This window comes from Atractosteus spatula, chromosome 17 (assembly GCF_055471065.1).
Source record: "Atractosteus spatula isolate fAtrSpa1 chromosome 17, fAtrSpa1.hap1, whole genome shotgun sequence".
NCBI classification, from domain to species: domain Eukaryota; kingdom Metazoa; phylum Chordata; class Actinopteri; order Semionotiformes; family Lepisosteidae; genus Atractosteus; species Atractosteus spatula.
In genome coordinates this window covers 3,899,358-3,921,100 of record NC_142722.1, presented here as the reverse complement: position 1 = coordinate 3,921,100, position 21,743 = coordinate 3,899,358, and the positions used below count along the sequence as shown (strand labels likewise).

The following is a 21,743-nucleotide window of genomic DNA, read 5'->3' as shown; positions in this document are numbered from 1 at the left end:
CCCTGCTCTCCGCCTGCATCCTGATCCTGATCCTGTCCTGCAGGGACCTGCGGCTCCGACTCACACGTGACGTTTACAGGGTACGTTCCTACTTCCCAATGGCGACAGCACTGACACTCTCACTGCAATCACAACGACACGCCACAGGCGACAATATTCACAACTCACTGGGATCCGGGCTGCCAGACGACGAGTCTTCAAACGAGCTACCGCGGTTCAGCGGAGTCCCTGAGGGCACAAAATGCCAGCATCACACAACACGCCAACCCTATCCCCTGTGCCAGGGAGTCCAGGGGTCAGGGGTCAGGGGTCAGGGGTCAGGGGTTGGAGTACCTGTGCTGTTGCTGCTGGCCGGGCTGCTGGCGAACTCTTCTGCTCCCCCGCCGCTCAGACAGAAACTGTTCTCGCCCAGCGTCCGTGCGGCCGACCGCCTATGCCCACGGGCGGGCAGAGAGACAGGCAGGAGAGCAAGAGAAAAACCAAGCACTCAGGCAGGAGGCTCATGCTTTCCAGAAACCCTGCCCTGCGACTCTGCAAGGAGCTCGTTTAAATGTCAGAGACTTGAATGAAGGCAAAACCAAAACCAAAAGAACAATCAGAGCATCTGTGTATCTGTGCTGCAGCCCACTGTGGTCTGGCCCCTCCCTCTCCCCCTGTGGGTGGGCGGGTCCTACCGGCCTGTGGCCTCGTGATAGGCCAGCTCCAGCAGCTCGGCGGACGTGTGGGCGGAGTCTCTCTGGCCGCTGCCCTGGAGCTCGGCCATGTTCTGCCGGGTCTGGTGGTGGATCTGGATCGCCTCCCCAGATGGGCCTGGACAGAACCGCAAAGCACAGAGCTGCAGGGGGGGGGGGGCAGGCGTGGGCGGCCGGGGGTACAGGGAGGAGGCGGGGCGCGGGCCGCGCAGCTCACCGACAGGAAAGGTGTGCATCCAGCGGCGCCGGTTGGAGGTGAGCTTCATGGGCATGCGGGACGGGGCGAAGGGGTTGATGAGGGCGCGCTGCGGGGTGTACCCCCCGGGGCGCACGTGGAGCGTCGACTCCGCGCTGCCCACGTGGAAGCGGCCCGGAGCGCTGGAGTCCCTCTGGGACTCCATCATCTTCTCCAGCAGCTCTGGGAGAGAGAGCCGGAGACTGAGCCAGGGGCCGGGCCGGCCGGGCCAGCCGGGCCCCCAGCAGAGCTGAGCCTCACCTCGTGTGCTGGTGTATCCCAGCGAGCTGCTGACCTCGTACTGCGCGGCGGGCGGCCGCGGGATGAGCAGGATGTTGGAGACGCGGCTCAGGCTATCGTCCGACGCCAGGCTGCGCTGCTCCTCGGGCCCGGGGGCCCGGCCGGGCGGGGGGCTCCCCGACACATCGCACGAGCTGGAGCTCTTCCTGCCTCCGGCCTCCCTGTCCCGATCACGCGCCGTCCTGCACGGGCCAGCGGAGGCGCGGGGTTCACACATCCGAACCACACCTTGTGCAGACCTGTGCCACCTGTGCCTACCTGCTCAGCACACACCTCCCTGTTCTCTCCACTACTTAACTGATCCTTCTGTCTCCTCCACATCACTGCACCTACACCTACTGTACTGACTTGTGCTCAGCTGTACATTTCCCTGTAACTGTCCTGCACACACCCGTCTCTCTCTTCCCACACCTGCACACAACCGTCTCTCTCTTCCCACACCTGCACACACCCGTCCCTCTTCCTCTACACCTGCACACACCCATCTCTCTCTTCCCACACCTGCACACACCCGTCTCTCTCTTCCCACACCTGCACACACCCGTCTCTCTCTTCCCACACCTGCACACACCCGTCTCTCTCTTCCCACACCTGCACACACCCGTCTCTCTCCCTCTACACCTGAACACACCCGTCTCTCTCTTCCCACACCTGCACACACCCGTCTCTCTCCCTCTACACCTGCACACACCCGTCTCTCTCTTCCCACACCTGCACACACCCGTCCCTCTTCCTCTACACCTGCACACACCCGTCTCTCTCTTCCCACACCTGTCTCTCTTCCCACACCCGTCTCTCTTCCCACACCTGAACACACCCGTCTCTCTCTTCCCACACCTGCACACACCCGTCTCTCTCCCTCTACACCTGCACACACCCGTCCCTCTTCCCACACCTGCACACACCCATCTCTCTCTCTCCCTCTACACCTGCACACACCCGTCTCTCTCTTCCCACACCTGCACACACCCGTCCCTCTTCCCACACCTGCACACACCCGTCTCTCTTCTTACACCTGCACACACCCGTCTCTCTCTCCCTCTACACCTGCACACACCCGTCCCTCTTCCTCTACACCTGCACACACCCGTCTCTCTCTTCCCACACCTGCACACACCCGTCTCTCTCTCCCTCTACACCTGCACACACCCGTCCCTCTTCCTCTACACCTGCACACACCCGTCTCTCTCTTCCCACACCTGAACACACCCGTCTCTCTTCCCACACCTGCACACACCGGTCTCTCTCTTCCCACACCTGCACACACCCGTCTCTCTCTCCCTCTACACCTGCACACACCCGTCTCTCTCTTCCCACACCTGCACACACCCGTCTCTCTCCCTCTACACCTGCACACACCCGTCTCTCTCTTCCCACACCTGCACACACCCGTCTCTCTCTTCCCACACCTGCACACACCCGTCTCTCTCTTCCCACACCTGCACACACCCGTCCCTCTTCCTCTACACCTGCACACACCCGTCTCTCTCTTCCCACACCTGCACACACCCGTCTCTCTCTCCCTCTACACCTGCACACACCCGTCTCTCTTCCCACACCTGCACACACCCGTCTCTCTCTTCCCACACCTGCAGACACCCGTCTCTCTCTTCCCACACACCCGTCTCTCTCTTCCCACACACCCGTCTCTCTCTTCCCACACCTGCACACACCCGTCTCTCTCCCTCTACACCTGCACACACCCGTCTCTCTCCCTCTACACCTGCACACACCCGTCTCTCTCTTCCCACACCTGCACACACCCGTCTCTCTCCCTCTACACCTGCACACACCCGTCTCTCTCTTCCCACACCTGCACACACCCGTCTCTCTCTTCCCACACCTGCACACACCCGTCTCTCTCTCCCTCTACACCTGCACACACCCGTCTCTCTCTCCCTCTACACCTGCACACACCCGTCTCTCTCTTCCCACACCTGCACACACCCGTCCCTCTTCCTCTACACCTGCACACACCCGTCCCTCTTCCCACACCTGCACACACCCGTCTCTCTCTTCCCACACCTGCACACACCCGTCTCTCTTCTTACACCTGCACACACCCGTCTCTCTCTTCCCACACCTGCACACACCCGTCTCTCTCCCTCTACACCTGCACACACCCGTCTCTCTCTTCCCACACCTGCACACACCCATCTCTCTCCCTCTACACCTGCACACACCCGTCCCTCTTCCTCTACACCTGCACACACCCGTCTCTCTCTTCCCACACCTGCACACACCCGTCTCTCTCTCCCTCTACACCTGCACACACCCGTCTCTCTTCCCACACCTGCACACACCTGTCTCTCTCTTCCCACACCTGCACACACCCGTCTCTCTCTTCCCACACCTGCACACACCCGTCTCTCTCTCCCTCTACACCTGCACACACCCGTCTCTCTCTCCCTCTACACCTGCACACACCCGTCTCTCTTCCCACACCTGCACACACCCGTCTCTCTCTGTCCACACCTGCACACACCCGTCTCTCTCTGCCCACACCTGCACACACCCGTCCCTCTTCCCACACCTGCACACACCCGTCTCTCTCTTCCCACACCTGAACACACCCGTCTCTCTCTTCCCACACCTGCACACACCCGTCTCTCTCTTCCCACACCTGAACACACTCGTCTCTCTCTTCCCACACCTGAACACACTCGTCCCTCTTCCTCTACACCTGCACACACCCTTCTCTCTCTTCCCACACCTGCACACACCCGTCTCTCTCTTCCCACACCTGCACACACCTGTCTCTCTCCCTCTACACCTGCACACACCCGTACCTCTTCCTCTACACCTGCAGACACCCGTCCCTCTTCCTCTACACCTGCACACACCCGTCCCTCTTCCTCTACACCTGCACACACCCGTCTCTCTTTCCACACCTGCACACACCTGTCACCCTGCCTATACCTGAAGTTGGTGCTGCGCTGTGTGCGGGAGGGCCCTGGCAGTCTGAACACCTGGGCGTCGTAGGCGTCATAGTCCACCTGGATGGGCAAGCTGTTCTCCGAGTCCTTGGGCGCTCCCAGGGCTGGACGGAGAGAGTTGGGGGCACACACATCAGACACACCATCACTAACGCCTTCATAAGAAACCAATATGATGAAGCAGTGAAGGGAGGCTAAATTCAAGCTTTCCAAACACAAGGGTCCACTCTGGCACAGGGAAGGCCAACAACACCCAGAAATCAAACTGGCACAGAGACCTTCTGCAGGACATACAAGCAATATTCTCCCATGCAGAGCTACAAGCACAGTAAGCAAACGTCTGTGAAACCCCCATGCTCGGTCTGTATTCTTGTCTGAAATGTCACTATAGACCCATAAATCTCTTAGGAAAAGACCAAAATAAAATGATTACATGTATAATGCAGACACCTAAGACGTATTTGGATTATTGAACACACACTGAGCACATGGACACGGGACAGAGGTATCTCACCGTGGTCTCTGCCATTTCTTCCTCTCTCGCTGGGGGGCTGTAGCAGGAGTCAGGCAAGAGCATGTGGAGAGAAAGCATGAGGTCTGGGTGTCATGTCCCTCCTCCACCTCCCCACCTGAGACAGCTGTCAAATCGCAGTGCGCAGTCCCCCCTCACACAGCGTCTCAATATCGGTGTGAGAGTCGGTGTGTCAATATTGGTGTGAGAGTCAGTGTGTCAATATCGGTGTGAGAGTCAGTGTGTCAATATCAGTGTGAGAGTCAGTGTGTCAATATCGGTGTGAGAGTCGGTGTGTCATTATCGGTGTGAGAGTCGGTGTGTCAATATCGGTGTGAGAGTCGGTGTGTCGGTGTGTCAATATCGGTGTGAGAGTCAGTGTGCCGGTGTGTCAATATCAGTGTGAGAGTCAGTGTGTCAATATCGGTGTGAGAGTGAGTGTGCCAGTGTGTCAATATCGGTGTGAGAGTGAGTGTGCCAGTGTGTCAATATCGGTGTGAGAGTCAGTGTGTCAATATCGGTGTGAGAGTCAGTGTGCCAGTGTGTCAATATCGGTGTGAGAGTCAGTGTGTCAATATCGGTGTGAGAGCCGGTGTGTCAATATCGGTGTGAGAGTCAGTGTGTCAGTGTGTCAATATCGGTGTGAGAGTCAGTGTGCCGGTGTGTCAATATCGGTGTGAGAGTCAGTGTGCCAGTGTGTCAATATCGGTGTGAGAGTCAGTGTGTCGGTGTGTCAATATCGGTGTGAGAGTCGGTGTGTCAATATCGGTGTGAGAGTCGGTGTGTCAATATCGGTGTGAGAGTCAGTGTGCCGGTGTGTCAATATCGGTGTGAGATTCAGTGTGCCGGTGTGTCAATATCGGTGTGAGAGTCAGTGTGCTGGTGTGTCAATATCGGTGTGAGAGTCAGTGTGTCAATATCGGTGTGAGAGTCAGTGTGTCAGTGTGTCAATATCGGTGTGAGAGTCGGTGTGTCAATATCGGTGTGAGAGTCAGTGTGTCAATATCGGTGTGAGAGGGTGTTGCAGTGCTGGCTGGTGTGTGGGTCAGTGTGTCAGTCGGTGTGTCAGTGTGCTGATTAGCGTGCCGGTCGGTGTGTCAGTGTTGCAGCATGCCGGTCGGTGTGTCAGTGTGCCGGTCGGTGTGTCAGTGTGCTGACTGGTGTGCCGGTCTGGGTGCCAGCCTGGGTGTCAGTGTGCTGACTGGTGTGCTGGTCGGTGTGTCAGTGTGCTGGTTAGCATGCCGGTCGGTGTGTCAGTGTGCTGACTGGTGTGCCGGTCTGGGTGCCAGCGTGCCGGTCTGGGTGCCAGCGTGCTGACTGGTGTGTCAGTGTGCTGACTGGCGTGCCAGTCTGGGTGCCAGCGTGCTGACTGGTGTGTCAGTGTGCTGACTGGCGTGCCAGTCTGGGTGCCCGTGTGCCGGTCGGTGTGTCAGTGTGCTGACTGGCGTGCCAGTCTGGGTGCCAGCGTGCCGGTCGGTTTATCAGTGTGCTGACTGGTGTGCCGGTCTGGGTGCCAGCGTGCTGGTCTGGGTGCCAGCATGTCAGTCTGTGTGCCAGTGTGCTGACTGGTGTGCCAGTCTGGGTGCCAGTGTGCCGGTCGGTGTGTCAGTGTGCTGACTGGCGTGCCAATCTGGGTGCCAGCGTGCCGGTCGGTTTATCAGTGTGCTGACTGGTGTGCCGGTCTGGGTGCCAGCGTGCTGGTCTGGGTGCCAGCATGTCGGTCGGTGTGTCAGTGTGCTGACTGGTGTGCCAGTCTGGGTGCCAGCATGCCGGTCTGGGTGCCAGCGTGCTGACTGGTGTGCCGGTCTGGGTGCCAGCGTGCCGGTCGGTGTGCCAGCGTGCTGACTGGCGTGCCAGTCTGGGTGCCAGCGTGCCGGTCGGTTTATCAGTGTGCTGACTGGTGTGCCGGTCTGGATGCCAGCGTGCTGGTCTGGGTGCCAGCATGTCAGTCTGTGTGCCAGTGTGCTGACTGGTGTGCCAGTCTGGGTGCCAGTGTGCCGGTCGGTGTGTCAGTGTGCTGACTGGCGTGCCAGTCTGGGTGCCAGCTTGCCGGTCGGTTTATCAGTGTGCTGACTGGTGTGCCGGTCTGGGTGCCAGCGTGCTGGTCTGGGTGCCAGCATGTCAGTCGGTGTGTCAGTGTGCTGACTGGCGTGCCAGTCTGGGTGCCAGCATGCCGGTCGGTTTATCAGTGTGCTGACTGGTGTGCCGGTCTGGGTGCCAGCATGCTGGTCTGGGTGCCAGCATGTCGGTCGGTGTGTCAGTGTGCTGACTGGTGTGCCAGTCTGGGTGCCAGCGTGCCGGTCTGGGTGCCAGTGTGCTGACTGGTGTGCCGGTCTGGGTGCCAGTGTGCTGACTGGTGTGCCAGTGTGGTGACTGGTGTGCCAGTCTGGGTGCCAGCGTGCTGGTCTGGGTGCCAGTGTGCTGACTGGTGTGCCGGTCTGGGTGCCAGTGTGCTGACTGGTGTGCCAGTGTGGTGACTGGTGTGCCAGTCTGGGTGCCAGCGTGCTGGTCTGGGTGCCAGCATGTCAGTCTGTGTGTCAGTGTGCTGACTGGTGTGCCGGTCTGGGTGCCAGCGTGCCGGTCGGTGTGTCAGTGTGGTGACTGGTGTGCCGGTTTGGGTGCCAGCGTGCCGGTCGGTGTGTCAGTGTGGTGACTGGTGTGCCGGTCTGGGTGCCAGCGTGCTGGTCAGTGTGTCAGTGTGTCGGTCAGTGTGTCAGTGTGCTGACTGGTGTGCCAGTCTGGGTGCCAGCGTGCTGGTCAGTGTGTCAGTGTGTCGGTCAGTGTGTCAGTGTGCTGACTGGTGTGCCAGTCTGGGTGCCAGCGTGCTGGTCAGTGTGTCAGTGTGTCGGTCAGTGTGTCAGTGTGCTGACTGGTGTGCCGGTCTGGGTGCCAGCGTGCCGGTCTGGGTGCCAGCGTGCCGGTCGGTGTGTCAGTGTGCTGACTGGTGTGCCGGTCTGGGTGCCAGCGTGCCGGTCTGGGTGCCAGCGTGCCGGTCGGTGTGTCAGTGTGCTGACTGGTGTGCCGGTCTGGGTGCCAGCGTGCCGGTCTGGGTGCCAGCGTGCTGACTGGTGTGCCAGTCTGGGTGCCAGCGTGCTGGTCAGTGTGTCAGTGTGTCGGTCAGTGTGTCAGTGTGCTGACTGGTGTGCCAGTCTGGGTGCCAGCGTGCCGGTCGGTGTGTCAGTGTGCTGACTGGTGTGCCAGTCTGGGTGCCAGCGTGCCGGTCGGTGTGTCAGTGTGCTTACTGGTGTGCCGGTCTGGGTGCCAGCGTGCCGGTCGGTGTGTCAGTGTGGTGACTGGTGTGCCAGTCTGGGTGCCAGCGTGCTGGTCAGTGTGTCAGTGTGTCGGTCAGTGTGTCAGTGTGCTGACTGGTGTGCCGGTCTGGGTGCCAGCGTGCCGGTCTGGGTGCCAGCGTGCTGACTGGTGTGCCGGTCTGGGTGCCAGCGTGCCGGTCGGTGTGCCAGCGTGCTGACTGGTGTGCCAGTCTGGGTGCCAGCGTGCTGACTGGTGTGCCAGTCTGGGTGCCAGCGTGCTGACTGGTGTGCCAATCTGGGTGCCAGCGTGCCGGTCGGTGCTGTACCTTGCTCCCTGCCAGTTTGATCCGGGGGGTGAAGCAGTTGCAGGCGCTCTGGCTCTTGGAGGTGTAGAAACTATGGACACAGAGGATCAGTACAGCACAGGTCTCTGGACACTCAGCTTCACAAACATGACTCACTCGTTAACTGTCTCATCCACTCGGCAATTAGCAGGACAAGAGAAGTGCGGGTCTCGGGCGGAGAGGACCGGCAGGGCCGAGGGCGCCGGCGCACCTGTGGTTGATCCAGTGCGGCAGATTGTAGTCGTCGCCCAGCCGCGAGTCTCCCGGCACACTGCGGTTGTGCAGCTGCGGACAACACCACACCCTGGGTCAGCACAGCGCGAGACACAAGCACAAGACCCGGGGATTCCCGAGGGTGGATCTGGGATCAGGTCCCGAGATCAGATCTGGGATCAGGTTTTAGGTCATCAGGGATCTTCTTCTCACCTTGAAGAGAGGGACGGCGTGCAGCGGCTGCTCCCCCATACAGACCAGGTCAACTCCAATACCTGCCAGGAAACACCATCATCATCATCATCATCTTCACCACGCACTGCGCTGGTCATCACGGCTCACGTGCGATACCAGTCGAGCTCACTGCTCACTACACCGCTGAGCCCAGGGGAGGGGGTGTAAACGCTGGACCCACAATGGCACCACAGACACACACACCTGGCAAACTCCAGCACCCTTCCAGGAAGCACAGCTACCTGCTGGCGGAGTAACCTGCAGTTTCCATGACAACACTCTGTTCCACTCACTCCCTTTAAAACAGTCTACAGATGTTCACCTACTGACACTCCACTCTCTCTAGCTGAGAGCTAGACAACTAGAGATCGACAGCACTGTAAAACCCGGAGCGGATCAGAGCGCTGGGCTCCGGGAATCTGAGGGACTGTACTGTAAAACCCGGAGCGGATCAGAGCGCTGGGCTCCGGGAATCTGAGGGACTGTACTGTAAAACCCGGAGCGGATCAGAGCGCTGGGCTCCGAGAATCTGAGGGACTGTACTGTAAAACCCAGAGTGGATCAGACTGCTGGGCTCCGGGAATCTGAGGGACTGTACTGTAAAACCCGGAGCGGATCAGAGCGCTGGGCTCTGGGAATCTGAGGGACTGTACTGTAAAACCCGGAGCGGATCAGAGCGCTGGGCTCCGGGAATCTGAGGGACTGTACTGTAAAACCCAGAGTGGATCAGACTGCTGGGCTCCGGGAATCTGAGGGACTGTACTGTAAAACCCAGAGTGGATCAGACTGCTGGGCTCCGGGAATCTGAGGGACTGTACTGTAAAACCTGGAGCGGATCAGAGCGCTGGGCTCTGGGAATCTGAGGGACTGTACTGTAAAACCCGGAGTGGATCAGAGCGCTGGGCTCCGGGAATCTGAGGGACTGTACTGTAAAACCCGGAGTGGATCAGACTGCTGGGCTCTGGGAATCTGAGGGACGAGGGCAGTTTTTGGCCTCACCGTTGTCGATCATGCGCTGCTTGGTGAGGATCATGAGCAGCCGGTCCACCTCGAACACGCCCACCCCTGGAGTGATCACCACCGACATCTGACCCGTCCGGTCGAAGTTCCGGTTAATATAGTGCTTGTCAAACACTGGAATCACACACATCACACAGCACCATCACTAGGACTGGAGCAGCAGAGCAGCAGAGAGAGGGAGGAAGAGGAAGAGGAAGAGGAAGAGAGAGGCTGAGCCTGTCTCTCATTCATGCTCTATATGTAAATGTATTACGATGTGTCTATAGTGTAAACGTCCGTAGATTCTTGTGTTAACTGTATTTTGGCACGTCATTGGTCAGGCCAATAAAGTTTCCTGAATTGAATTGAGAGAGAGACAGACAGAGAGGGAGAGACAGACACTAACTACAGCAGGCCTCACCGTTGAAGGAGAGGTTGATGGCCTCCAGGTAGTTTCCCTCAGCGGCTGTGGAGTTGTGTCCCCCGGGGAAGTCCTCTGAAATGCAGACACACGTTATTAAAACAGACGCTCCTCAGGAGCCTCGCTCTGTGCTGCACCTCCCCCTCTGGGCCCGCACACACCTGTGCCCTGCAGCCGCACCAGCACGGGGTACTGGATAAACAGCTTCTTAATGGTGACCAGCAGAGACGTCCACTCCTCGCGCCGCTCGTTCTGGGCCACCACCCTGCGTGCACGCAGACCGGGGTACACAGACACACGCATGAGAAACGAAATATTTACCCCTTAATAAACAGGAAGTATTATCAGTCGTGCACTTCTCTCGCCAGCCTGTTACACACACACCAGCAGCCCAGCCCTGCAGACCAAGGGGACGTCAGAACCTCCTTCGCCTGCAGGGAGGCCAGGAGGCTGCACTGTAGGACCCAGAGAGAGCTCAGCCAGGACCCTCTATGCCAGACAGCACTGCACTGCTCCAGACACTCAAGCAGACCTAACCCCGAACAATCCCACCATGTCCCCAAGAGCACTCAGTTTGTCATCTGTCACTGCTGAAGACCATATATTCTCTACCCCCCCTCTACAGGCAATAACAGATGCATAGACACAGCACTTCTTTCGCCAGCAGATACTCCAGCCTGTTACACACACCACACACAGGAGCAGCCCCGCTTCCCAACCACTCAGCCGCCATCCTGCACCAGCAGCCCAGCCGCCCTGAGCCCTGAGCCCTGGCCAGGGGCTGCGAGGTGGCAACGCCCACCCTGCTGCTCGTCATGGCCCAGCTGAGACCAGACCAGACCTGTAGAAGTCCTCGTAGAACCGTCCCTCATGGTCCTGACAGATGGAGCCTCGGTGGCTCTCGGGAAACTCCTCTGGAGGCAGGGAGCAGAGAGGAACAGGGTTTCAAAGAAACATTGTAGAAGTTTCTTTTTTACTGCATGAGACGAAGTATGGTTCAGTTCCAGAGCAGAGAGGCAGGAGGCCGTACCGATAGTCTTGGCATCGTAAAACGTCCGTGAGAACAGCACGACTGTCACCTCGTGGCTGGAGTTCTTCTCCTGGGGAACAGAGCAGAAGACAAGAAGTAACTGACAGGCAGGCAGGCGAACACAGAGCAGAAGCCGGGACGCAGCCGACAGGCATGCAGGCGAACACAGAGCAGAAGCCGGGACGCAGCCGACAGGCACGCAGGCCAACACAGAGCAGAAGCCGGGACGCAGCCGACAGGCACGCAGGCGAACACAGAGCAGAAGCCGGGATGCAGCCGACAGGCAGGCAGGAGAACACAGAGAAGAAGCCAGGACACAGACGACAGGCAGGCAGGCGAACACAGAGCAGAAGCCGGGATGCAGCCAACAGGCAGGCAGGCAAACACAGAGCAGAAGCCGGGATGCAGCCAACAGGCAGGCAGGCGAACACAGAGCAGAAGCCGGGACGCAGCCGGCAGGCAGGCAGGCAGGCAGGCGAACACAGAGCAGAAGCCGGGACGCAGCCAGCAGGCAGGCAGGCAGGCAGGCAGGCGAACACAGAGCAGAAGCCGGGACGCAGCCAACAGGCAGGCAGGCGAACACAGAGCAGAAGCCGGGACGCAGCCAACAGGCAGGCAGGCAGGCGAACACAAAGCAGAAGACGACACATAGCTGAAAGGCAGACTTTTGGGGAAAGAAATCTGATCTGACTGAGTCATTTATCCAGGATGTCATGCTAAACACTGTTTTCAGTCTTGGTCACCAAACCACACCCAAAATATTATTGCCCTAGAAAGAGCTCAGAGTAGAGCTGCCTCAATGATCGTTATATAGCGATTATATCTCTATACTGACAACATCTTCAGAGATAAATCTCCTCAGCTGAAGAGCTCCAGGGACTGTTTGTCACTCAGAAGTGACACTAGCATCACAACTGGAAACTAAAAGGGGTTTCATTTGGGCTGGAGAACACGGGGAAACAAGTTACACAAAGAGTTGTGGGTGTCTGGAACAGGCAGAACTCTGGGCTCTTTACGGCAGCAGCTAGATAACACGATAGACCCACTCAGCTCCTGGCTGAATGGCCACCCGCCTGTCAGCCTCTCGAGTCTCGAGCTCACTGCGATACCAGCAGCGAGATGGGGTCCCACACTGCGAGACCAGCAGCGAGATGGGGTCCCACACTGCGCACCCACCTTCCACTTGGCAAACAGGTCGGAAAGGAAACCGTTGACAGCCTTCTCAAAGTAAAGATCTCCTGCAGACCGGAGAGGAGGGAGAGCTCAGTTACAGCATTGTCACTGAGCAGATCATACACGCAGCCCACAGCTAACACACAGATCACAGCTGACACACACCTGACACACAGATCACACACACCTAACACACTGCCCCACAGATCACACACACCTGCCCCACAGATCACACACACCTGCCACACACCTGCCCCACAGATCACACACACCTGACACACACCTGCCCCACAGATCACACACACCTGACACTCTGCCCCACAGATCACACACACCTGACACACAGATCACACACACCTGACACAGATCACACACACGACACTCTGCCCCACAGATCACACACACCTGACACACAGATCACACACACCTGACACACAGATCACACACACGACACTCTGCCCCACAGATCACACACACCTGACACACAGATCACACACACGACACTCTGCCCCACAGATCACACACACCTGACACACAGATCACACACACCTGACACACAGATCACACACACGACACTCTGCCCCACAGATCACACACACCTGCCACACAGATCACACACACCTGCCACACACCTGCCCCACAGATCACACACACCTGACACACACCTGCCCCACAGATCACACACACCTGACACTCTGCCCCACAGATCACACACACCTGACACACAGATCACACACACCTGACACAGATCACACACACGACACTCTGCCCCACAGATCACACACACCTGACACACAGATCACACACACCTGACACAGATCACACACACGACACTCTGCCCCACAGATCACACACACCTGACACACAGATCACACACACCTGACACACAGATCACACACACGACACTCTGCCCCACAGATCACACACACCTGACACACAGATCACACACACCTGACACAGATCACACACACGACACTCTGCCCCACAGATCACACACACCTGAAACACAGATCACACACACCTGACACACAGATCACACACACCTGACACACTGCCCCAGTCCTGACACAGTGGGAGAATGGGGGGATTCTACACCTCACCATAAATATCGAAATCCCACATCTCACAGCTCATCTGGATGAAGATGTAGACCATCGCAGAGGTGGAGCGGAAGACCACCTGGAGAGAGTGAGGGAGGAGAGACTGAACAGGAGACCTCATGAAGCGAGTCTTCAGAACCGGCCCGGCGAGTTGGGAACGAGCCTCCAGCGGTGCTGCTGAAGCTGGTCCCCTGGCTGCCTTCAGGAAGGCTGGATGAGCTCCTGGGCTCAGTTACCTAAGAATGGCCACAGTGGCTGAATGGCTCCTCTCTTGTTTTCCAAGACCTGTCTTGTCTCTGCTGCAGCTCTGGGACAGCAGCCTGGACCTCAACAGCAGGAGCCCTGACCTTATCTGGACAAAAGGCTGATGTGGAGTTCCAGGAATTTTCCTGCGTCAGTTTCTGCATTTCTGCTACAACGGTTCAATCAGCACAGCCCGAGCAGGGCGACTCACCCGGCTGTCCTCACTGATGTAGCCACAGGTCACCTTCTCTCCTCGCACCCACAGCTCGCTGGCCTGGGCCCTGCGCCACACACACAGAGAGGAGCTCAAACCCATCCTGTTCACCACAGGAGGCAGAGAGGAGTCGGCGCGGACAGAGGAGGCAGGAGCCCTACCTGATCCCAGCAAACTCCACCTTCTGTGTCACATAGGCGCAGGTGCTCACCTGGACACAAGAGGAGACATCAGGGCACGACAACCAACCACCTGGAGCTCAGTCTCTCTCACTCCCTCGCACGCGCACTCACTAGAGCACACTTTCACACACTCTCATTCACACTCACTCCCTCGCACTCTCTTACACACTCGCACTTACTTCCTCACACATTTGTGCACCCCTTCACACACTTGTGCACTCCCTTTCACCCTCTCGCACACACTCTTCCACACTGGCACGCTCTCCTGTACTCACTCCCTCGCACACTTGTGCACTCCCTCACAATCTCTTGTAACGCTCTTTTGCACAAGGGCACACCCCCTCATGCGCACTCCCTCGCACACTCTCTCTCACTCTCCGCACACTCACCAGGCTCTTCTTCAGGCGCCACATGTCCCCTCTCCCGATGTACTGGTCCTTAAAGGTCAGCTCCACCAGGTCCAGGGTCACATCCTGTCAGAGACCACTCCCAGTCAGAGACGCCACGCTGCCCACACCGGCCCACAGGGGGCGCCTCTACTTCCCTGACTGCGCACACAGAGCCCGATGTGCTGTCAGCACCTACAGCTGAACTCAAGTGCTGGACAGAAGACCAATCGAACCCAGTTTCTACAATCCCAAACTATGGCTCACTACAGGGCAGGGCTGGTCCCTGACTCCTTACAGCTGCTGCAGATTGCCCAGCAGTGACCCAGCGACCCCTGGCCCGGCTGTACCTTAGGATCCACGATATTGACGAAGACATCCTGGTAGGCCCGCAGCTTGAAAGCCTGGGCGACGGTCTGGTCTACGCTGATGGTCTCTGAAAGACAGTGCAGCGCTATCCAGAGGCGGCAGGCTGTAACTAAAGTCCTCACAAGGCTTTACCTCCGTCACACTGAGCTGAGAACAATCACTGTTATCGGCAGACAGGGGGCGCAACAGGCACAACACACACCCCAATTCTGCCCCCGACCCACACTGAGACCTTCCCTGCAGAGAACCGGCAATCCCACAGCGTCATCAGGGCTGACACCAGGGGGCGCTGGTTTCACGTCTCACATCTATCCCACCCCAGACCACACCCACTGCAGCACCGACCTTTCTGGAGGTCCTCCTTCAGACTCTTGACCTGCAGCAGAAGAGGACTGGAGAGAGAGAGAGAGAGAGAGAGAGAGAGAGAGAGAGAGAGAGAGGAGCAGGGAGGGACAGGCAGAGAGGGAGAGAGAGAGAGGAGCAGGGAGGGACAGGCAGAGAGAGAGGAGCAGGGAGGGACAGGCAGAGAGGGAGAGAGAGAGAGGAGCAGGGAGGGACAGGCAGAGAGGGAGAGAGAGAGAGAGAGGAGCAGGGAGGGACAGGCAGAGAGGGAGAGGAGCATGAAGGGACAGAGAGAGAGAAGAGGCAAGTTATAAAGATGAATAATTGTAAAACTTTCAGAAACCTTTAGCTTTCTACAAAACAAAAGCACGAGTGAAAATGGGCAGTTCTACTTGACACTAGAGGGCACTGTTTGCTACAAGATGACCTATATATTAAAGATGTAGTGTATACATTTACATGGCAATTGTATTCTAAGATATTTATAAATCTGTCTACACAACAATTTTTACAGATATACACCTACATACTGATCTGTGTAGAATGAGGTCTGTTTATCTTTACCAGAAAGGCCATGTACTCATGTACTGACAGGGTGTCAGGTCAGTTTTGTACACAGTGACCTAGAACATAATATGTACAGTGTCTTTCCTGCACTGTGCTCAGCAGTGGAGCTGTGTGCAGTGTGTCTTTCCTGCACTGTGCTCAGCAGTGGAGCTGTGTGCAGTGTGTTTGTCCTGCACTGTGCTCTGCAGTGAGGCTAAGTGCAGTGTGTGTCTTTCCTGCACTGTTCTCTGCAGTGGGGCTGTGTGCAGTGTGTCTGTGCTGCGCTGTTCTCTGCAGTGAGGTTGTGTGCAGTGTTTGTCTGTGCTCCGCTGTTCTCTGCAGTGAGGCTGTGTGCAGTGTGTGTCTGTCCTGCTCTGTGCTCTGAAGTGGAGCTGTGTGCAGTGTGTCTGTCCTGCACTGGGCTCTGCAGTGGGGCTGTGTGCAGTGTGTGTCTGTCCTGAGCTGTGCTCTGCAGTGAGGCTGTGTGCAGCTCTGCAGTGAGGCTGTGTGCAGTGTGTGTCTGTCCTGCGCTGTGCTTTGCAGTGAGGCTGTGTGCAGGACAGACAGGACAGTGTCTGTCCTGCACTGGGCTCTGCAGTGGAACTGTGTGCAGTGTGTCTGTCCTGCGCTGGGCTCTGCAGTGGAGCTGTGAGCAGTGTGTCTGTCCTGTGCTGGGCTCTGCAGTGGAGCTGTGAGCAGTGTGTCTGTCCTGCGCTGTGCTCTGCAGTGGAGCTGTGAGCAGTGTGTCTGTCCTGCGCTGGGCTCTGCAGTGGAGCTGTGTGCAGTGTGTCTGTCCTGCACTGTGCTCTGCAGTGGAGCTGTGAGCAGTGTGTCTGTCCTGAGCTGGGCTCTGCAGTGGAGCTGTGTGCAGTGTGTCTGTCCTGCGCTGGGCTCTGCAGTGGGGCTGTGTGCAGTGTGTGTCTGTCCTGAGCTGTGCTCTGCAGTGAGGCTGTGTGCAGTGTGTCTGTCCTGCCCTGTGCTCTGCTGTGGAGCTGTGAGCAGTGTGTCTGTCCTGCCCTGTGCCCTGCAGTGGAGCTGTGTGCAGTGTGTCTGTCCTGCGCTGGGCTCTGCAGTGGAACTGTGTGCAGTGTGTCTGTCCTGCGCTGGGCTCTGCAGTGGAGCTGTGAGCAGTGTGTCTGTCCTGCGCTGTGCTCTGCAGTGGAGCTGTGAGCAGTGTGTCTGTCCTGCGCTGTGCTCTGCAGTGGAGCTGTGTGCAGTGTGTCTGTCCTGCGCTGTGCTCTGCAGTGGAGCTGTGAGCAGTGTGTCTGTCCTGCGCTGGGCTCTGCAGTGGAGCTGTGTGCAGTGTGTCTGTCCTGCGCTGGGCTCTGCAGTGGGGCTGTGTGCAGTGTGTCTGTCCTGCGCTGGGCTCTGCAGTGGGGCTGTGTGCAGTGTGTGTCTGTCCTGAGCTGTGCTTTGCAGTGAGGCTGTGTGCAGTGTGTCTGTCCTGCCCTGTGCTCTGCTGTGGAGCTGTGTGCAGTGTGTCTGTCCTGCGCTGGGCTCTGCAGTGGAACTGTGTGCAGTGTGTCTGTCCTGCGCTGTGCTCTGCAGTGGAGCTGTGAGCAGTGTGTCTGTCCTGCGCTGTGCTCTGCAGTGGAGCTGTGAGCAGTGTGTCCGTCCTGCGCTGGGCTCTGCAGTGGAGCTGTGTGCAGTGTGTCTGTCCTGCGCTGGGCTCTGCAGTGGGGCTGTGTGCAGTGTGTGTCTGTCCTGAGCTGTGCTCTGCAGTGAGGCTGTGTGCAGTGTGTCTGTCCTGCCCTGTGCTCTGCTGTGGAGCTGTGAGCAGTGTGTCTGTCCTGCCCTGTGCTCTGCAGTGGAGCTGTGTGCAGTGTGTCTGTCCTGCCCTGTGCTCTGCTGTGGAGCTGTGTGCAGTGTGTCTGTCCTGCGCTGGGCTCTGCAGTGGAACTGTGTGCAGTGTGTCTGTCCTGCGCTGGGCTCTGCAGTGGAGCTGTGAGCAGTGTGTCTGTCCTGCGCTGGGCTCTGCAGTGGAGCTGTGAGCAGTGTGTCTGTCCTGCGCTGTGCTCTGCAGTGGAGCTGTGAGCAGTGTGTCTGTCCTGCGCTGGGCTCTGCAGTGGAGCTGTGTGCAGTGTGTCTGTCCTGCGCTGGGCTCTGCAGTGGGGCTGTGTGCAGTGTGTGTCTGTCCTGAGCTGTGCTCTGCAGTGAGGCTGTGTGCAGTGTGTCTGTCCTGCCCTGTGCTCTGCTGTGGAGCTGTGAGCAGTGTGTCTGTCCTGCCCTGTGCTCTGCAGTGGAGCTGTGTGCAGTGTGTCTGTCCTGCCCTGTGCCCTGCAGTGGAGCTGTGTGCAGTGTGTCTGTCCTGCGCTGGGCTCTGCAGTGGAACTGTGTGCAGTGTCTGTCCTGCGCTGTGCTCTGCAGTGGAGCTGTGAGCAGTGTGTCTGTCCTGCGCTGTGCTCTGCAGTGGAGCTGTGAGCAGTGTGTCTGTCCTGCGCTGGGCTCTGCAGTGGAGCTGTGTGCAGTGTGTCTGTCCTGCGCTGTGCTCTGCAGTGGAGCTGTGAGCAGTGTGTCTGTCCTGCGCTGGGCTCTGCAGTGGAGCTGTGTGCAGTGTGTCTGTCCTGCGCTGGGCTCTGCAGTGGGGCTGTGTGCAGTGTGTGTCTGTCCTGAGCTGTGCTCTGCAGTGAGGCTGTGTGCAGTGTGTCTGTCCTGCCCTGTGCTCTGCTGTGGAGCTGTGAGCAGTGTGTCTGTCCTGCCCTGTGCTCTGCAGTGGAGCTGTGTGCAGTGTGTCTGTCCTGCGCTGTGCTCTGCAGTGGAGCTGTGAGCAGTGTGTCTGTCCTGCGCTGGGCTCTGCAGTGGAGCTGTGTGCAGTGTGTCTGTCCTGCGCTGGGCTCTGCAGTGGGGCTGTGTGCAGTGTGTGTCTGTCCTGAGCTGTGCTCTGCAGTGAGGCTGTGTGCAGTGTGTCTGTCCTGCCCTGTGCTCTGCAGTGGAGCTGTGTGCAGTGTGTCTGTCCTGCCCTGTGCTCTGCTGTGGAGCTGTGAGCAGTGTGTCTGTCCTGCCCTGTGCTCTGCAGTGGAGCTGTGTGCAGTGTGTCTGTCCTGCCCTGTGCCCTGCAGTGGAGCTGTGTGCAGTGTGTCTGTCCTGCGCTGGGCTCTGCAGTGGAACTGTGTGCAGTGTCTGTCCTGCGCTGTGCTCTGCAGTGGAGCTGTGAGCAGTGTGTCTGTCCTGCGCTGTGCTCTGCAGTGGAGCTGTGAGCAGTGTGTCTGTCCTGCGCTGGGCTCTGCAGTGGAGCTGTGTGCAGTGTGTCTGTCCTGCGCTGTGCTCTGCAGTGGAGCTGTGAGCAGTGTGTCTGTCCTGCGCTGGGCTCTGCAGTGGAGCTGTGTGCAGTGTGTCTGTCCTGCGCTGGGCTCTGCAGTGGGGCTGTGTGCAGTGTGTGTCTGTCCTGAGCTGTGCTCTGCAGTGAGGCTGTGTGCAGTGTGTCTGTCCTGCCCTGTGCTCTGCTGTGGAGCTGTGAGCAGTGTGTCTGTCCTGCCCTGTGCTCTGCAGTGGAGCTGTGTGCAGTGTGTCTGTCCTGCGCTGGGCTCTGCAGTGGGGCTGTGTGCAGTGTGTGTCTGTCCTGAGCTGTGCTCTGCAGTGAGGCTGTGTGCAGTGTGTCTGTCCTGCCCTGTGCTCTGCTGTGGAGCTGTGTGCAGTATGTCTGTCCTGCCCTGTGCCCTGCAGTGGAGCTGTGTGCAGTGTGTCTGTCCTGCGCTGGGCTCTGCAGTGGAGCTGTGTGCAGTGTGTCTGTCCTGCGCTGGGCTCTGCAGTGGGGCTGTGTGCAGTGTGTGTCTGTCCTGAGCTGTGCTCTGCAGTGGAGCTGTGTGCAGTGTGTCTGTCCTGCGCTGTGCTCTGCAGTGAGGCTGTGTGCAGTGTGTCTGTCCTGCCCTGTGCCCTGCAGTGGAGCTGTGTGCAGTGTGTCTGTCCTGCGCTGGGCTCTGCAGTGGAGCTGTGTGCAGTGTGTCTGTCCTGCGCTGGGCTCTGCAGTGGGGCTGTGTGCAGTGTGTGTCTGTCCTGAGCTGTGCTCTGCAGTGGAGCTGTGTGCAGTGTGTCTGTCCTGCGCTGTGCTCTGCAGTGAGGCTGTGTGCAGTGTGTCTGTCCTGCCCTGTGCTCTGCTGTGGAGCTGTGTGCAGTGTGTCTGTCCTGCCCTGTGCCCTGCAGTTTAGCTGTGTGCAGTGTGTCTGTCCTGCGCTGGGCTCTGCAGTGGAACTGTGTGCAGTGTGTCTGTCCTGCCCTGCGCTCTGCAGTTGGGCTGTGTGCAGTGTGTGTCTGTCCTGTGCTGGGCTCTGCAGTGGGGCTGTGTTCAGTGCGTCTGTCCTGCCCTGTGCTCCAGTGTCTGACCTGTATTCATCATTGGGGTGAGCGATCTCCACAATGTCTCCTATCGTCACCTGAGGAAACACCTTCGGATTCACCATCAGCTCATCATCTGGGAAAACAATTCAGACCAAACATCATCCCGATATTCATGGACTGTAATACGTCACCTCTGCTCCTCCAGACAACCCTCAGTGAAGAAGACAGACTCCACTACCCTCAGAGGCGGGGGTGACCATGAGCAGCAGACCTGACAACAGTGCTGCAGTGAAACCCAACGCTTGCGGAGAGACAGGGGGTCTCACTCACCACTGCCCCCGAAGCCTCTCTTGTGGACGACCAGCTTGTAGGACTTGTTGGTCCTCATGGTGCTGCTGAACCCGCCTGAGCCGAGCCCGTGAGGTACAGAGTCTGGACTGACCCAGAACACGCAGGATCACACCTGTTCACAAGAACACGAGACGCGTCATGGAGAAAAACAAGCCACTGAGAAATCCTCACTCCTTCAGGCCCTGTTGCTCTGTGAAAGTTCAGCAAAGGAGCTGAGCGACCTGTTGCAGACACCCACCCACAGCTCACAGGGGTCGCACAAGGATCCTGGCCACCTCCCATGGACACAGGAAATGTCTTATTTCACGCGTGATAGGCACAGAAGTTTCCTTAGTCCAGAATTTATCATCAAGAGCCGCTTATGTCCAGATGCAGCGACAGAGTCTCGGCTTTCATACAAGCTAAGATCCCGTATCACACCCTGATGGGACCTGCACAGGATCGGGGCTGAACCACCGTCTCCTGGGTGAGCTGAGCTCGGCAGGCGCTCGGACCGACAGCCCGGACACGAAACCAGCCTCCTCCCTGCAAGAGGTGTGCGCCCCACACTTACCACACTTACTAATCTGGACGCGTCTGAGTTCTCGAGTCCAGCCCAAACTGACCGACCCAGCGGCATTAACATCGTCACTCCTCCTCGTCTCCGGCTGCTCTGCCTTGTTTTGGTTCCGCTAGACGCAAACGACTGGTGTCACCGGTTTTCCGCTCCGGGTAGGCACATGAGCCCCGAGCCTTTCTTTAGTTCCACTCAGCTGGAGGGAACGCTTCGCACGGACACAGACGGCATCTGCGCACATACTGTATACTGTGCAGTCGGAGACTTAATATCGTCTTTCTTAAAAATATAAAAAAGTGTCGAACACTTCACCGTCATAACAAGAAGTTATATTCTAAAGATTTTTTGTGAGCTAATTTAAAATAATGTGTTTTGCGTTTGCATAAGAGGGAGTGTTTATGAAATAAAGCGACCTGTTCAATCAGTGATATGGTGACGCTGTGTGGAGAGCAGACTCCTGGGCTCAGAGCAGCCTGGTGCTCACAGGGGCTCAGCGCTGGTCTGAGGCTGCTGTGTGGACAGCAGACTCCTGGGCTCAGAGCAGCCTGGTGCTCACAGGGGCTCAGCGCTGGTCTGAGGCTGCTGTGTGGAGAGCAGACTCCTGGGCTCAGAGCAGCCTGGTGCTCACAGGGGCTCAGCGCTGGTCTGAGGCTGCTGTGCGGAGAGCAGACTCCTGGGCTCAGAGCAGCCTGGTGCTCACAGGGGCTCAGCGCTGGTCTGAGGCTGCTGTGCGGAGAGCAGACTCCTGGGCTCAGAGCAGCCTGGTGCTCACAGGGGCTCAGCGCTGGTCTGAGGCTGCTGTGCGGAGAGCAGACTCCTGGGCTCAGAGCAGCCTGGTGC

At 58.2% G+C, this 21,743-nt stretch overlaps 1 protein-coding gene across 16 annotated transcripts in view; it reads right to left on the bottom strand.

Annotated features, from left to right (window-relative positions):
• The window catches only part of depdc5 (DEP domain containing 5, GATOR1 subcomplex subunit), a 44,358-nt gene extending 23,322 nt beyond the window's left edge, over positions 1-21,036 (bottom strand). For 14 of the 16 annotated variants that reach the window (XR_016094357.1, XR_016094358.1, XR_016094359.1 and 11 more), the window contains exons 1-25: positions 20,901-21,036; positions 20,327-20,459; positions 20,042-20,129; positions 15,179-15,225; positions 14,815-14,900; positions 14,468-14,551; positions 14,058-14,107; positions 13,894-13,963; positions 13,440-13,518; positions 12,343-12,404; positions 11,167-11,236; positions 10,978-11,050; positions 10,298-10,401; positions 10,137-10,211; positions 9,716-9,850; positions 8,696-8,757; positions 8,481-8,554; positions 8,252-8,321; positions 4,678-4,714; positions 4,147-4,267; positions 1,189-1,409; positions 910-1,110; positions 675-810; positions 334-431; positions 169-228 (exon numbers count right to left, since the gene is read on the bottom strand). Coding sequence is in view for 13 of the 16 variants with exons in the window: in XM_088936031.1 (XP_088792157.1) it covers positions 169-228; positions 334-431; positions 675-810; positions 910-1,110; positions 1,189-1,409; positions 4,147-4,267; positions 4,678-4,714; positions 8,252-8,321; positions 8,481-8,554; positions 8,696-8,757; positions 9,716-9,850; positions 10,137-10,211; positions 10,298-10,401; positions 10,978-11,050; positions 11,167-11,236; positions 12,343-12,404; positions 13,440-13,518; positions 13,894-13,963; positions 14,058-14,107; positions 14,468-14,551; positions 14,815-14,900; positions 15,179-15,225; positions 20,042-20,129; positions 20,327-20,384 (2,161 nt within the window). In the remaining 3 variants the exon portion in view is untranslated. The remainder of the gene's footprint in view (positions 1-168; positions 229-333; positions 432-674; positions 811-909; positions 1,111-1,188; positions 1,410-4,146; positions 4,268-4,677; positions 4,715-8,251; positions 8,322-8,480; positions 8,555-8,695; positions 8,758-9,715; positions 9,851-10,136; positions 10,212-10,297; positions 10,402-10,977; positions 11,051-11,166; positions 11,237-12,342; positions 12,405-13,439; positions 13,519-13,893; positions 13,964-14,057; positions 14,108-14,467; positions 14,552-14,814; positions 14,901-15,178; positions 15,226-20,041; positions 20,130-20,326; positions 20,460-20,900) is intronic. The other 2 variants (XM_088936032.1, XM_088936044.1) reach the window with 2 other exon arrangements.
• Between the last annotated feature and the right edge of the window lie 707 nt (positions 21,037-21,743).